Source organism: Cervus canadensis, chromosome 19 (assembly GCF_019320065.1).
Source record: "Cervus canadensis isolate Bull #8, Minnesota chromosome 19, ASM1932006v1, whole genome shotgun sequence".
NCBI classification, from domain to species: domain Eukaryota; kingdom Metazoa; phylum Chordata; class Mammalia; order Artiodactyla; family Cervidae; genus Cervus; species Cervus canadensis.
In genome coordinates this window covers 39,585,659-39,600,937 of record NC_057404.1, presented here as the reverse complement: position 1 = coordinate 39,600,937, position 15,279 = coordinate 39,585,659, and the positions used below count along the sequence as shown (strand labels likewise).

Sequence of the window (15,279 nt, the reverse complement as noted above, 5' to 3'; positions counted from 1 at the left end):
GAAGACACTTTACCTAACCATATGTGAATTGTTAATAAAGCACACAAAAAGATGCAAAAAAAATCCAAGTTCTTTAAACAACTATTTAAACAAATAGTCTTAACTGCACACCCTCCCCAGAAGAATGGATAAAGAGAGGGAGGGAAATGAAAATCACTGAAAAGAAACTTTGAACTTCACTTGATGAATTTGTTTTATTGAAATGAATATATTAGCTCTAAATACTTGATACAAGTGAAAAAACAGATGTGTTCTCAAGGTGAAAAGGGGAGATACAAATACAGAATGGGGGAAAGAAAGTTAAACATTGCACTATCAGATTGAAACTGAAGACATCAGCATAAATTCATGATTAAAATATAAATATGTAAAATTGCAAAGAACATAAAATAAATAGACACTACATGTTCATAGATTGGAAGACTTGATGTTTTAAGATGGCAATTCTTCTCAAGTTGATCAGTAACTGATAAAATAGTCAGTGCAATTCCTATTAGAATACCAGAAAGTTTTTTTTCTAGAAATAGATAAGCCAATCCTAAAATATATATGGGCTTCCCTAATAGCTTAGTTGATAAAAAAATCCGCCTGCAATACAGGAGACCCCAGTTTGATTCCTGGGTTGGGAAGATCCGCTGGAGAAAGGATAGGCTACCCACTTCAGTATGCTTGGGCTTCCCTTGTGGCTCAGCTGGTAAAGAATCAGCCGCAATGTGGGAGACCTGGGTTCGATCCCTGGGTTGGGAAGATCCCCTGGAGAAGGGAAAGGCTATCCATTCCAGTATTCTGGCCTAGAGAATTCTGTGAACTGTATAGTCCATGGGGTCGCAAAGAGTCAGACACAACTGAGCAACTTTCACCTTCACTTTCAAAATATATATGGAAATGAAAGTGACCTAGGATAGCCAAAACTTTTGAAAAAGAACAGTGTTGGAAGACTCAACCACCCCCAATTTCAAAACTTACTCTAAAGCTATAGTAATCAAAACAGGGTATGGTGAGTTAATGAGTGTTAAGAGTAGCATTATTCATAATTGTCAAATGCTGAAAACAACTCAAGTGTCCATTAATTGGTGAAATAGAATATCTCATTGGATTTTCCATTTGAAATGAATTTGGAATGTTCCAAAACATGGGATATCCATATAAGACAATACCATTCAACAATTTGAAGATACAAAACACTGATGCATGCTGTAACAGCATGAATCTCAAATACATTATGCAGTGAAAGAAGTCTTTCACAAAATACAACATATACAATTCCATTTCTGTGAAATATCCAGGATATTTTTACAGGGACAGAAAGCAGATAAGTGGTTGCCTACACCTGGGGACCAGCCCAGGTTCAACGACTCTATAAATTTACAAAATATTATTGGGTTGTATACTTACAATGAGTGGATTAAGTGGTGAGTTTTCACCACTTAAATATAAATATTCATTTAAGAACAAAAAGAAAATGTTGATCTAGGCCAATCAAATTTCCTTCCTGGGTAATCTGAACTGAACTAGAAAACCCAAACAAACCAAAAAGCAGGGGGGACTGGAGCAACACAGTGTTAGTAGAGAATCTGAAATGGCCATGGTGATTCTTGCGCTTGCCTCTGGCTTCAGGAGGCTGAGTTGGCAGAGTCAGTAGAGAAGACTACTGACTATAGAGAGACTATGCGGGGAAATGGAGAGATGAGTAAGGTTAAGTTGTTCAAGAGACATGGAAAAAGTAGCAGGACCTGGAGATCTTCTGATTCCTGACAGATCTTTAGTTCCAGTCCACACATTTCTCCACAAGTACTTCCCTTATTCTGGCTTCCGTGATTTGAAGTAATCTGTGTTTAGTCGAAATATACTGACTAGAAAAGCTACTAATCATCTATAAGAGCCTTATCAAATCCCACTCATTATACATACTGGATACAATTTTGGTGTACCCATAGTCCTTAAATGGAGAAGGGCATGGCTGCCCACTCCAGTATCCTTGCCTGGAGAATCCCCATGGACAGAGGAGCCTGGGGGTGCTACAGACCATGGAGTAGCAAAGAGTCGGCCACTACTGAGCAACTGAGCACATAGTCCTTAAAAAGACATCTCTATAGCTGACTCTCATTCTCCAAGTCTCTTCTTAGGAGGCCTCTAAGATAGAAGGAGACAGCAAGTGGGAACTGTGGACATTCAAGGCTCACTCTTGTCTAGAAGCATGTTGGGAACATCCATTTTCCCCCCTTTCTATTGTAATCATCTTAGACATGACATGAAGAAGGTTATTTAGAAGTCTGATTCCACACCATAATTGTAAGCTAATAATTGTATATAATTAGTTGCCATGTTCAGAAATTTGAAGAGGAGGGTCATTTTCCCTTCATAACAAGAACATTTCTCTGTGTGTTTTGGGTTCTGATAAGTAGAATTTATATTGCAGACAAATATGTGTCTGAAAAGTACCTTTGGCAAACCAAAACCTCATGCATTTTATAATATAAGTGCCCCAATACAAACCAGAATAAAAGTGACTATGCGTCTGCCAAATGTGTAACAGTTGATGATTCATCTCCCTCTTAAGCATATGAGCAGTGGGTGCTTGAATACTGACCCTCAGATAAAGGCACTGTGGGGACATTATCTCAAATGCAGGCTTGATTTTAGAGTAGAGAGGAGTTAGTGAGGTCTATTGACAGGGAAAGAGAGATTATTGATTTCTCCTTCTGGTGGATTCTGACTTAGCTAAGGAGAGTATGTATAATAAGATTATAGGTAGGAGACATTGAGATGGGCATGTACCAGTACATAATTCTACTAAGGCAACTGTGTGGGTGGGATGAAAGTGAAAGTGTTAGTCACTCAGTCATGTCCAACTCTTTGTGACCCCGTGGACTGTAACCCAACAAGTTTCTCTGTGGAATTCTCCAGGCAAGAATACTAGAGTGGGTTGCCATTCTCTTCTCCAGGGGATCTTCCCAATCCCAGGATTGAACCCAGGTCTCCCACATTGCTGGCAGATTCTCTACTGTCTGAGTCATCAGGGAAGCCTCAAGTGTGGGTAAAAATACTTCTAAATAGTTTGCCATGTCAGAATCTCTGCTACTGCAGAATATATAATATTACAGACTTGAACTCTGAAGGGAAAAATCTGACTTTTGTTAATTAGAAGTAAGTAACATTTATAAGAAATTAGTAGGTTATTTAGTCAGGGTTAATAACGTTTATCTGTAACAAATAATTTATCTTGTATGTTTCCCTTCTGCATAATCTATCCTGGTTTAGTATAGAGTTTGTTTTTAATACAGAAAGCATATATAATTGTATAAAGATCAAGTAACCACTTCAGATATACTACTGGTTGAACGTGAGAATGGCTTCGGCACAAGCCTCTGCTTTTCAAGGCACCACACCCTTCTTAAAAGAAATGGTCACTCCACTTATGCCAAGAGGAAGTTGGCTTATTGTTTACTAACAATGATTCTGAAATCACGTAAGAAAGTGAAAGTGTTAGAACACTTACTTAGTTGTGTTTGACTCTTTGTGAACCCATGGACTGTAGCCCACCAGGCTCCTTTGTCCATGGAATTCCCCAGGCAAAAATACTGGAGTGAATAGCCATTTCCTCCTCCAGGGGATCTTCCCGGCCCAGGGATTGAACCCTGATCTCCCACATTGCAGGTAGACAATTTACCAACTGAGCCACCAGAGAAGCCCTTGAAATCAATTAGCTTAGATTCAAATAATAGCACAACCATTTATCTGAACTTTGGCGAAATCAAGGCACATTGGAAGTGGTCAAACAGGAGATGGCAAGAGTAAATGTTGATGTTCTAGGAATCAGCAACTAAAATGGACTGAAACAGGTGAATTTAACTCAGATGACCATTATAGCTACTACTGTGGGCAGGAATCCCTTAGAAGAAATGGAGTAGCCATGATGGGCAACAAAAGAGTCTGAAATGCAGTACTCGGATGCAATCTCAAAAATGACAGAATGATCTCTGTTCCTTTCCAAGGCAAACCATTCAATATCATGGTAATCCAAGCCTATGCCCCAACCAGTAATGCTGAGGAAGCTGAAGTTGAACGGTTCTATGAAGACCTACAAGACCTTTGAGAACTAACACCCAAAAAAGATGTCCTTTCATTATAGGGGATTGGAATGCAAAAGTAGGAAGTCAAGAAACACCTGGAGTAACAGGCAAATTTGGCCTTGGAGTACGGAATGAAGCAGGGCAAAGGATAATAGAGTTTTGCCAAGAGAACACACTGGTCACAGCAAACACCCTCTTCCAACAACACAAGAGAAGACTCTACACATGGACATCACCAGATGGTCAACACCAAAATCAGATTGATTATATTCTTTACAGCCAAAGATGGAAAAGCTCTATACAGTCAGCAAAAACCAGACCGGGAGCTGACTGTGGCTCAGATCATGAACTCCTTATTGCCAAATTCAGACCTAAACTGAAGAAAGTAGGGAAGACCACTAGACCATTCATATATGACCTAAATCAAATCCCTTATGACTATACAGTATATTGTATATATGACTATACTGTATATTTAAGGGACTAGATCTGATAGACAGAGAGCTTGATGAACTATGGACAGAGGTTCGTGACATTGTACAGGAGACAAGGATCAAGACCATCCCCATGGAAAAGAAATGCAAAAAGGCAAAATGGTTGTCTAAGGAGGCCTTACAAATAGCTGTGAAAAGAAGAGAAGTGAAAAGCAAAGGAGAAAAGGAAAGATATTCCCATCTGAATGCAGAGTTCCAAAGAATAGCCAGGAGAGATAGGAAAGCTTTGCTCAGTGATCAATGCAAAGAAATAGAGGAAAACAACAGAAGGGGAAAGACTAGAGATCTCTTAAAATTAGAGACACCAAGGGAACATTTCATGCAAAGATGGGTTCAATAAAGGACAGAAATGGTATGGACCTAACAGAAGAAGAAGATATTAAGTAGAGGTGGCAAGAATACACAGAAGAACTGTACAAAAAAGATCTTCACGACCCAGGTAATCACAATGGTGTGATCACTCACCTCGAGCCAGACATCCTGGAATGTGAAGTCAAGTGGGCCTTAGAAAGCATCACTATGAACAAAGCTAGTGGAGGTGATGGAATTCCAATTGAACTATTTCAAATCCTGAAAGATGATGCTGTGAAAGTGCTGCACTCAATATGCCAGCAAATTTGGAAAACTCAGCAGTGGCCACAGGACTGGAAAAGGTCCATTTTCATTCCAATCATTCAAGGCAATCCCAAAGAATGCTCAAACTACCACACAACTGAACTCATCTCACATGCTAGTAAAGTAATGCTCAAAATTCTCCAAGCCAGGTTTCAGCAATACATGAACCGTGACCTTCCAGATGTTCAAGCTGGCTTTAGAAAAGGCAGAGGAACCAGAGATCAAATTGCCAACATCTGCTGAATCATTGAAAATGCAAGAGAGTTCCAGAAAAACATCTATTTCTGCTTTGTTGACTATGCCAAAGCCTTTGACTGTATGGATAACAATAAACTTTGGAAAATTCTGAAAGAGAAGGGAATACCAGACCACTTGACCTGCCTCTTGAGAAACTTGTATGCAGGTCAGGAAGCAACAGTTAGAACTGGTCATGGAACAACAAACTGGTTCCAAATAGGAAAAGAAGTACGTCAAGGCTGTATATTGTCACCCTGCTTGTTTAACTTATATGCAGAGTACATCATGAGAAATGCTGGGCTGGAAGAAGCACAAGCTGGAATCAAGATTGCCGGGAGAAGTATCAATAACCTCAGATATGCAGATGACACCACACTTATGGCAGAAAGTGAAGAGAAGCTAAAGAGCCTCTTGATGAAAGTGAAAGAGGAGAGTGAAAAAGTTGGCTTAAAGCTCAATATTCAGAAAACTAAGATCATGGCATCTGGTCCCATCACCTCATGGGAAATAGATGGGGAGACAGTGGAAACAGTGTCAGACTTTATTTTTTTGGGGCTCCAAAATCACTGCAGATGGTGATTGCAGCCATGAAATTAAAAGACGCTTACTCCTTGGAAGGAAAGTTATGACCAACCTAGATAGCATATTAAAAAGCAGAGACATTACTTTGCCAACAAAGGTCTGTCTAGTCAAGGCTATGGTTTTTCCAGGGGTCATGTATGGATGTGAGAGTCGGACTGTGAAGAAAGCTGAGAGCCTAAAAATTGATGCTTTTGAACTGTGGTGTTGGAGAAGACTCTTGAGAGTCCCTTGGACTGCAAGGAGATCCAACCAGTCCATCCTAAAGGAGATCAGTCCTGGGTGTTCACTGGAAGGACTGAGGCTGAAGCTGAAACTCCAGTACTTTGGCCACCTCATGTGAAGAGCTGACTCATTGGAAAAGACCCTGATGCTGGGAGGGATTGGGGGCAGGAGGAGAAGGGGATGACAGTAGATGAGATGGCTGAATGGCATCACCGACTCGATGGGCATGAGTTTGAGTAAACTCCGGGAGTTGGTGATGGACAGGGAGGCCTGGCGTGCTGTGATTCATGGGGTCGCAGAGTCGGAGATGACTGAGTGACTGAACTGAACTGAACTGAACTGAAGCTGTTTAACTTCTCTGTGCCTTAGTTTCCTCATCTGTCAAATAGTTGTAATGACTACAGTTTTACAGGATTCTTGTGAGGATTAAAAAAGATAAAATAATATGAAGCTTAAAACAGTGTCTGAAAAGAAAACAATACATTTTAGCTATTAATATTATTTTGTTAATGATAATCGTTACAAAAGCCAAGCAAAGATGGTATTTATGATATCAGTTTCACAAATAAGGAAACAGGTTTGAAAGATTAAATGACTCACCCAATGTTAAATTAAAAGATGTAATTCAAACCCTGTTTTTCTTGCCTCAAACTCCTTAAATATCAATATACCACACTTTCTCTCATTACAACTATTTCACATAAAGTGTCTAAAGGAATTAAAAAGCAAGTAGCTTTTAATTGGATGCATCATATGCTTGACAATTAGGAGTTCAATCAGTGTAACACTGACCAATTGACTGAATATAAACCTGGGATTCTCACCAGGGTGGTTCTCACGTTGTTGCCAACTATGCCAGATTTATTCCTGACTGTGTGATTTGTTCAACCTGTCTTCCTCATCTGTATGGTCATTCCTTCTTTCCCTTGTCCTTCCTCCAAGTGATTATTAAAATTCTACACAACCATAAAGAGCCTCTACAAAATATCACCTCAGTATTTCCCACAGCTTAATGAGGTTACCAGATATATGTATCATCTGCACTATTATTCATTTAGTACTTTATTTAAATGGATGCACTTTTTAATTCTTAAGTTTGTTTGAAAAGGAAACCATCATAAATGGAAAACCAGTTTGAATTGCTATAAGCAGAAGCTAGAAAGTCGCTGTGATGTAAGCAAAATAAAATTCTAGCTAGAGTTTGTTGCTTACCAAAGGCTCTGAGTTTTAGCCTTGCTTAATAAATACATCAAATACTTACCTGGCAGGGGAGATACTGGGATGATGAAGGTGATTTTCACACCCCACTCGCCGCCCACAGCGTGGCTTATCTATCACACTCCGGATGTGCTGACCCCTGCAATTTCCTCAAAACTTGACTGCATAATTTGTGGTTGTGGGGGACTGCATTTGCACTTCTCCCTGTGGGGTGTAAAATAAGATAAATACATTCTAGGTATTAATAATGTATTTGCATCAAATTGAAATTTTGAAACCTCTTCATTGAAATAATTAAACTTACAAAAAAAATGGAAAATAATTACTTTCTCACTGAGTGTTTCAATCTTATTTAATGCCACTTTCTGGTATAGAGTCTCTCATATAATGCTATGCATCTCATGCTTTGGAAAAGTCTAATTTTTCTGATCACTCAGGCTCATTATTTCTTTTGTGAATGGCACCATTTATCTATAACATTTATCAGGGAACTTAATTGCAATGTTTCTTACATGCTATTTAATTAGTTTGTATCATTTCATGTGGGCAGATAAAAGAGGAATTTTCAGGATAACAAAGTCTTAGTCACACATCACAGTTTATCCAAACCAGAACTAATCTTTTGTACGATTACTCAGTCAATGCTTTGTTGGGGGTATGGGGGATGGTATGTATGAGGAGGAATAAGAAGGAAAATTTTAATTGGCCATAGTGAATTATTTTTAAGCAAATCAGTAAAATATTATATATGGGAATAACTATATTTTTTCCTGGGCCTTTTAATGATAAATCATATTCTATAGGTAATTATATACAGCTATATATAGCTGGAAATACAGAGGCTTTTGTAAGATAATATTTAGCAAAGTTATGTGTATTATTGCTTAAGCTTTCTATCTTAAAAGCTGATAGTTTAAGCAAAGTTTAGTTTGGGATTAAATTGTGGATTAAAGTTTAGCATTTCAAAGTTCATTTGCATTTCATAAGACTTCAGTTGCAGTTAGAGGCTCAAACTCAACCAAGAGATTTAAGTTGCCAAACACCCTGATTAAGGATTTGGTCTTCATCCAACAACTAAGTTTGAGACTAGGTTAATAGAATGCACTACACTCGTTTCTGTTTAACTTCCACTTACTCAGCAGATAAAGAACCTGCCTATAATGCAGGAGACATGGGAGATGCAGGTTTGATCCCTGGGTTGGGGAGATCCACTGGAAGAGGAAATGGCAACCCACTCCAGTATTCTTGCCCGGGAAATCCCATGGACAGAGGAGCCATGCAGGCTACAGTCCAAAAAGGTCGCAAAGAGTCGGACACAACTGAATGACTAAGTGCACTTGCTTCCTCTCCAGATCAGAATTTGGTCTTTTCTTAAAGCACATTTGCATTATGAAACTTAAACACACACACACACACACACACAGGAATAATTACAAATGTTTTCACTTTTCATTAGTTTCCACAACTTTAGCCATATTCCATAGCATTCATCTCTATTAAGATTTTATATTCAGAAAACTGAGTCAAAGTCTGAAAATAGAATGCTGTACGAAAATGTTTTATTATCTTCAAAATAATACATCCTTGATTTCAGGATAAAAAGGTATATATTTCCCAGTACTGATTATTTAAGATTTACAAAATTTCCTTCTCAGAATAACAATATATTCATTCATATAGAAATATCTGGACCTCTGAAGACTGAAGAAAAGGATTTTTAATTGCTGTTTTTTTTTTTTTTTACTATTCCACTACATCTTAAGGCATAGTCATTTTTATTTTATGTAATATGTTCCTGAGAAGTCATTATGCATTTTTAAAGGATGAAAAAAAATGCAAAAAAGGATAGTCAGGAGGCTTTGTCTGATATGAGTTTAAAATTTTTCATTCTCAATAAAGTCTATCAGCAGGAAAGATTATGACCTTATATTAAAAGCAGAAGGAAAAAAAAGTTTTTATTTTGTTTATATTCTAATCCTCTGGAAGCTAATAAATATTTTAACTGCATCCTCCAAATACAGCATTATGCCATGTACAAAATTATTTTAACTAGTTATGAAAAGTAGAAATTAATTACATAAGCTTTCCACTCAGAACAATTTAGTGGGAAAAAAAGCTGTCTCTTAGTAAAAGAAGATGGACCTTAGAACCAACGGACCTGAATTATAATCACGGTCCTCCCTTTGAGAACATAGTTTCACTTCTTTCAACTAATATTTGCAGATCTGCAAAATGAAAATAATAACATCTTTCTCATAGACATCAATGATTAATATATGGAACTGATCAGAAGAGTTGCTTCAAAAATAGTAGCTATCATTATCCAACTAGCAATTTTTAATAACACATTCATTTTGCCTTAAAAATTGAATTCAGTAGGTAGAATTAGTTTTTATTTTTATTATTATTATCAATTATTACTTTATATTATTATTTGTTCATTCCCTATGTTTTTACCAGAGACCTAGTCTGGATAGTAGATGCTAAAATTATGACTCTGAGTAAAATAAGAAATCTCTGTCCTCTTGGACTTACATTCTAACAGAAAACAAAGCCATTTTAAAAAATTAGTGTCCCTGGAGTGATAAACTGTTGAGCAAAAGAAGCATTGTGTGGGCTGGGGTGGAGGGAAATGAGGAGAGAGCTTTCAATAAGGTGGTTGGAGAAGACTTCTCTGAGTGGTGACACCTTAACAGAGTCATGAAGGGTAAGAAGGAGCCAGTGTAGGCCTGAGAGCATAGCCCAGAGGCTTAGGGAAGGCCAGCAGGCCGCCTGAGGCAAGAGGGTCCCTGGAACATTTATCTACCATGGAGAGGCCAAACAGGCTGAGAGAGCTGGAGTGAATTGAGGAGCAAGGCAGGAGCCATGTCCTATGGAGAATCGCTAGCTCTAGTGAGGAGAGGAAAAAGGAACCATTGGAGTAATGAAATTTAAATTAAAAATTTTTTTTTCTAGGTGGCTATTGCACGTACTAAGGAGAGAGATATAGGTGCTAGATGAATAGTAGTCAGTTGAATGGTGAGGCGTATGTGGAATATATTTTGAAGCTAGGGCTGATGAGGTGAGGAAAAAAAATGAATCAAGAAAGGCCACTACTTTTTGGCTCATGCACCTGGGAGGCAATGGTACGATACTTTGGTTCAAGAAAGTGAAGGGGGAGGTGTGTTTGAGGACACAAGTCAAGAGTTAGGAATGGATAAAGAAGTGTGGTGTATAGATACAATGGAATATTACATGCATGCTAAGTCACTTCAGTCATGTCCAGCTCTTTGTGACCCTGTGGACTGTAGCCTGCCAAGCTCCTCTGTCCATCAGATTCTTTAGGCAAGAATATTGGGGTGGGCTGTCATGCCCTCTTCCAGGGGATCTTTCTGACCCAGGGATCAAACACATGTCTTTTATGTTTTCTGCATTGGCAGATAGATTCTTCCCACTAGTGCCAACACATTACTCAGACATAAAAATGAATGAAATTATGCCACTTGCAGCAACATTGATGGACCTAGAATATATCATGCTAAGTCAGATAGAGATAGACACATATCATGATACTACTTATATGTGGAATCTAAAACAAAAAGATACAAATGAACTTATTTACAAAATAGGAATAAAGCCCCAGACTTAGAAAACAAAGTTGTGGTTACCAAAAGAGAGAAGGGGGAGATAAATTAGGAGTCTGGGATTAAGATATATATACAGTATTGCATATAGAATAGATCACCAATGAGGATTTGCTGAATAGCACAGGGACTTATGGGCTTCCCTGGTGGCTCAACAGTAAAGACTCCACCTGCAATGCAGGAGCTGCAGGAGACACGGGTTTGATCCCTGGCTCAGAAAGATCCCCTCGAAGAAGGCATGGCAACCCACTGCAGTATCTTGCCTGGGAAATCCCATGAACAGAGGAGCTTGACAGGCTACAGTCCATGGGGTTGCAAAGAGCTGGACATGACTGAAGCAACTTAGCACTCAATATTTTGTAATAATCTATAAGGCAAAAATCTGAAAAAGTATATTTAGATATACTCAGATATGCACAGAATCACTGTGCTGTATGCCTGCAACTAACACAGCATTTTATATCAACTCTACTTCAGTTTAAAAAAAAAAAAAAGAGTTCCGTTTTGGGCATGCAAAATTTAAGATGCTGTTAAGACAGTCAAGAGAAGGAACCAAGTGGATATTTGTATTCACCATCATTATTGGGCTTCTATGTATCTCAAATATTTCTATATTTTTTCATGTGGAAAATCTTGATTCATGGTGCAAACACTCAAGTTTGTTGAAATGATCTTTGATTATAATTCTCTCAAGCAATTTTACTTGTAGAAAGCTCTTCTGAGCTCTATTCCCTTTAAGGAATTTCTTAAGTTTCAAAGGTATCTGTCTGAACCATTCTGAATCGTCCTCAGGTCAGGAGATGCACAATATCTTAGGATTATGACATATGGCAGCACCACTCATGAAGCACCCGCCGAAGTTTCTGGATTCTCCTGGCATATTCAAGAAGTGGCTTTGTACCAGATGCCCCAAAGGAGGATGCAGCAAACTTTGGCTCACAGGCCAAATCCAAGCCCCCATCTATTTTTGCAATTAAAGTTTAATGGAAATATTGCCATACCTATTCTTTAGATATTATATATGGCTGTATTCACACTACAATAGCAAAAGCTGAATAGTTGCTAGAGACTTATGGCCCACAAAGCTTAAATACTATCTGTCCCTTTAAGAAAGAGTTGACTGACCCCTGCTCTGAAGTTTCTTCTATTCAGGAAGCCTCATGATTTGGTGACTTGAGTTATGAACTAAGATCTCTATGCATTTACCACCTGAAACAATTGTGAGAGTTGATATTTGATAGTCAGTGCTTAATTTTAGCAATTTTCTTTCTTTTCTCTAAAGCTGAGACTTGGAGTTCCATCAAAGCAACAGAAATATCAGGTAAGTTCATTTTCTTTTCTCTGAGAATATTCCTGAGCAAAATCCCAAGAAGGAGACAAAGTAGATCAATCAATTTGAGGACAGGGTGAAATAGTATAAAATATTACAACGGCAACTAAAATATTTAGGAAACTTTGTATTAAAAAAAAATGCAGACAAGGAGAATATGCAACAGTGTGTCTGAGTGCTCTTGGGCTTGGGTTAGCAGAACCAGCCCTGGGAAACGCATAAAGCTTGTGGAATTTTCCTCTCCCCAGAACCTACTGTTCCTGGTCTGTTTGTGTGGTCAGCTTGCCGTCTCCCAGAAGTATAGCGTGTGCTTTTGCTGTCGTCTCTACTTTCTAACATAGCCTGGTCCTGGCATCCAAAGAGATGATGTTATAAACCACAGTTAACAGTCCAAAATGCTATCACTTCGAGAAGCGCTCATGCTTTGCCATCCTTAGTTTTAAGCTGAAAATATTTTGGATGATGGAGCAATGGAAATTGGAGAAGATTATTGGCAGAGGAAAATGGTCATGTTGAATCTTCATGATGTTTTGAAATTATAATTATTTGAAGATTTGTATTTTCCTAACTCCTATCTGGTACATGTACAAGTGACAAATCTCTTAGGTTATCAATATTAACCACCTTTGCTATATACAAAATGAGAAATACGTGAAATAAACCTAGGAGATCATGAAACTTCTTTTTTTTTTGGACCAGAGAAAGATTTACTGCAGGGCTGAGCAAGGAGAACAGGTGGCATGGAAATACAGAGATAATGTAGCTTTTTTTAAAAAATGGAAAAATAAAGCCATGAAAATTATGAGTGACTCTAATAACATTTTCACAGCAAATGTCCTCAATAGTCATCGTGGTCTACCCTCAAGAATTAGAAATGGGAATTATATGCTTTTAACTTTTAATTCTTTATCTTCTACATAATACATCAAATAATAAAGGAAGTTATTTTTATATTGTTAACTCTCTCTATTTCACCTCATCACCATATTTTTTATCCTTTATTTCCATCTACACAGTCTAGAAATGCACTGGAAAAAGCCCTGGGAAAAATAAAACATAAAAATAGTGCATCCAGGCAAAGAGGGCAGCTTTGCGTTGGCTGATGCTTTGCACTGTTCTGGAGAAATCCTGTCCCCTGTTTCATGGATTGGTTATCAAGGAGGAGTTACAGATGGAGGAGAATCCGGAGGCTGCCAAATTGTCAGCTCTTTTTAAGGAGAGACCAAAACATCTTTTATTTTGTTTAAAAAATAGTATTTACAAAATGCCAGCTTAAACTACAATTGATTTTTACATGTAATAAAAAGCGCATTTAGATTTTAATTTTGAGTTATAGAAACTAATTCTCCTAAAACAGATAAACCATTGATTTGAACAGTGAATTAGAAAGAAATAAGGCTGATTCTATCAACTGCAAGAAAGGTCAGTCTTAAACTTCTGATATATGGTAGGGCTAAAGCCTAAATCCAGGTTCACTCAAAAAAAATTAACAAATATCCCTCATCTTCCTTAAAATAATTAGTATTTTTCTTTTAGGTAATGTTGAGCCAAATGTCTAGCCCAAAGAATTTTTAGCCATGCTTACTTCTGAAAAAATGAGCTAATACACATTTAGTCTCTGACTAGAACATTCATAGCTCTCACATTTGACATTTTCTTTCATATAATGCATCTGGCTTTAATTTCCATGAAAAATTGTGTTTTTACCACTCTCTTCAAAAATTATTATTAAGGGTCTAGAAACTGGTAATTGTTTTATGTAGAATCTTTTTTTGGAATTCAGAATAAGGCAACTGCATGTAAAATGTGAATTATAAGCAATTATATGTAGATATGGACTTCCCTGTTGGCTCACAGGGTAAAGAATTTGCCTGCAGTGCAGGAGACCCAGGTTCGATGCCTGAGTTGGGACAATTCCCTGGAGAAAGGAATGGATATCCATTCCAGTATTCTTGCATGGAGAATTCCATGGACAGAGGAGCTTGGCAGGCTATAGTCAATGGGGTTGTAAAGAGTCAGACACAACTGAGCAACTAATACTTTCTTTTTCTTTTCTATATGAGGATACGACATTCAATTTTATATAATAAACATCCAAGAAAGATAGTCACAGTTAGAGGGACCTGATTGATCAAGGTCAGAAGACATGTCCATTCATTCCATTCAATAGAGCAAAGGTTGTATGAATGGACAGCTCTGTTTAGTAATGCTAAGCATGAGAAAGAATTCACACCCAATATCTAAAACATGTGGGAAAGCCAAACTTCAACTGCCCACTGTAACGTACCTCGTAAGATTCCAAGTTTAGTATAATCCCTTGCTAAATATACAGAAGGATATATTCAACCAATCACTACTAACCAAGGCATTCAATCTTTGTTCTGTTCCATCACATGTAGCACTAGCTAAGATTTTGAGTGATACATGGAGCCTGCCATGAAGGATTACTAAAGACTAGTCAATATAATAAATAACTGTAATAACTCCAGCAGTCATGTAGGTATAAAGTGATGTGTCATCAATAAGCCTCAGATAACCTTATGTTAGGATCAGAGGAGGGAAAGAATTTTTTTCCCTTTATCTGTGGTTGTAGCATACATTGGGTGGGATAAAAGCAGTTTAAGAAAGATGAGAAAAGGGTTCATGAAAAAAGTGGTCTTCTAGCTGCCAGATTTTTGTGCCTACTTGATTTTTAGCTCTGAGTTCAGAGCTAATGAGGATAAGGAAAGACCCACTAAAAAGTGTTGAAAGACTGTTTATTCCCTGGAGATATATGCAGACATTATGTGGCCATTACAACAATTTAAAGCAATGATAGAATTCACTTTTGTTTAGCCTTATCATTTTCCCACAGACAGGCAGAGCTAATAACTTATCCTTGAAAA

The 15,279-nt window shown here is 37.8% G+C and overlaps 1 protein-coding gene and 1 non-coding gene across 6 annotated transcripts in view; both read left to right on the top strand.

Annotated features, from left to right (window-relative positions):
* Nucleotides 1-15,279, top strand: part of EMCN (endomucin) — a 113,512-nt gene that overhangs the window by 60,782 nt on the left and 37,451 nt on the right. For 4 of the 5 annotated variants that reach the window (XM_043438300.1, XM_043438301.1, XM_043438297.1 and 1 more), the window contains one exon: nt 12,347-12,385. The exons of the other annotated variant lie outside the window; for it this stretch is intronic. In XM_043438300.1, the coding sequence (XP_043294235.1) occupies nt 12,347-12,385 (39 nt within the window). The remainder of the gene's footprint in view (nt 1-12,346; nt 12,386-15,279) is intronic. 5 annotated transcript variants of the gene reach the window in all.
* On the top strand, nt 7,477-7,648 carry LOC122422418. The gene has a single exon (XR_006263824.1). It is a non-coding gene; the product is annotated as a U1 spliceosomal RNA (small nuclear RNA).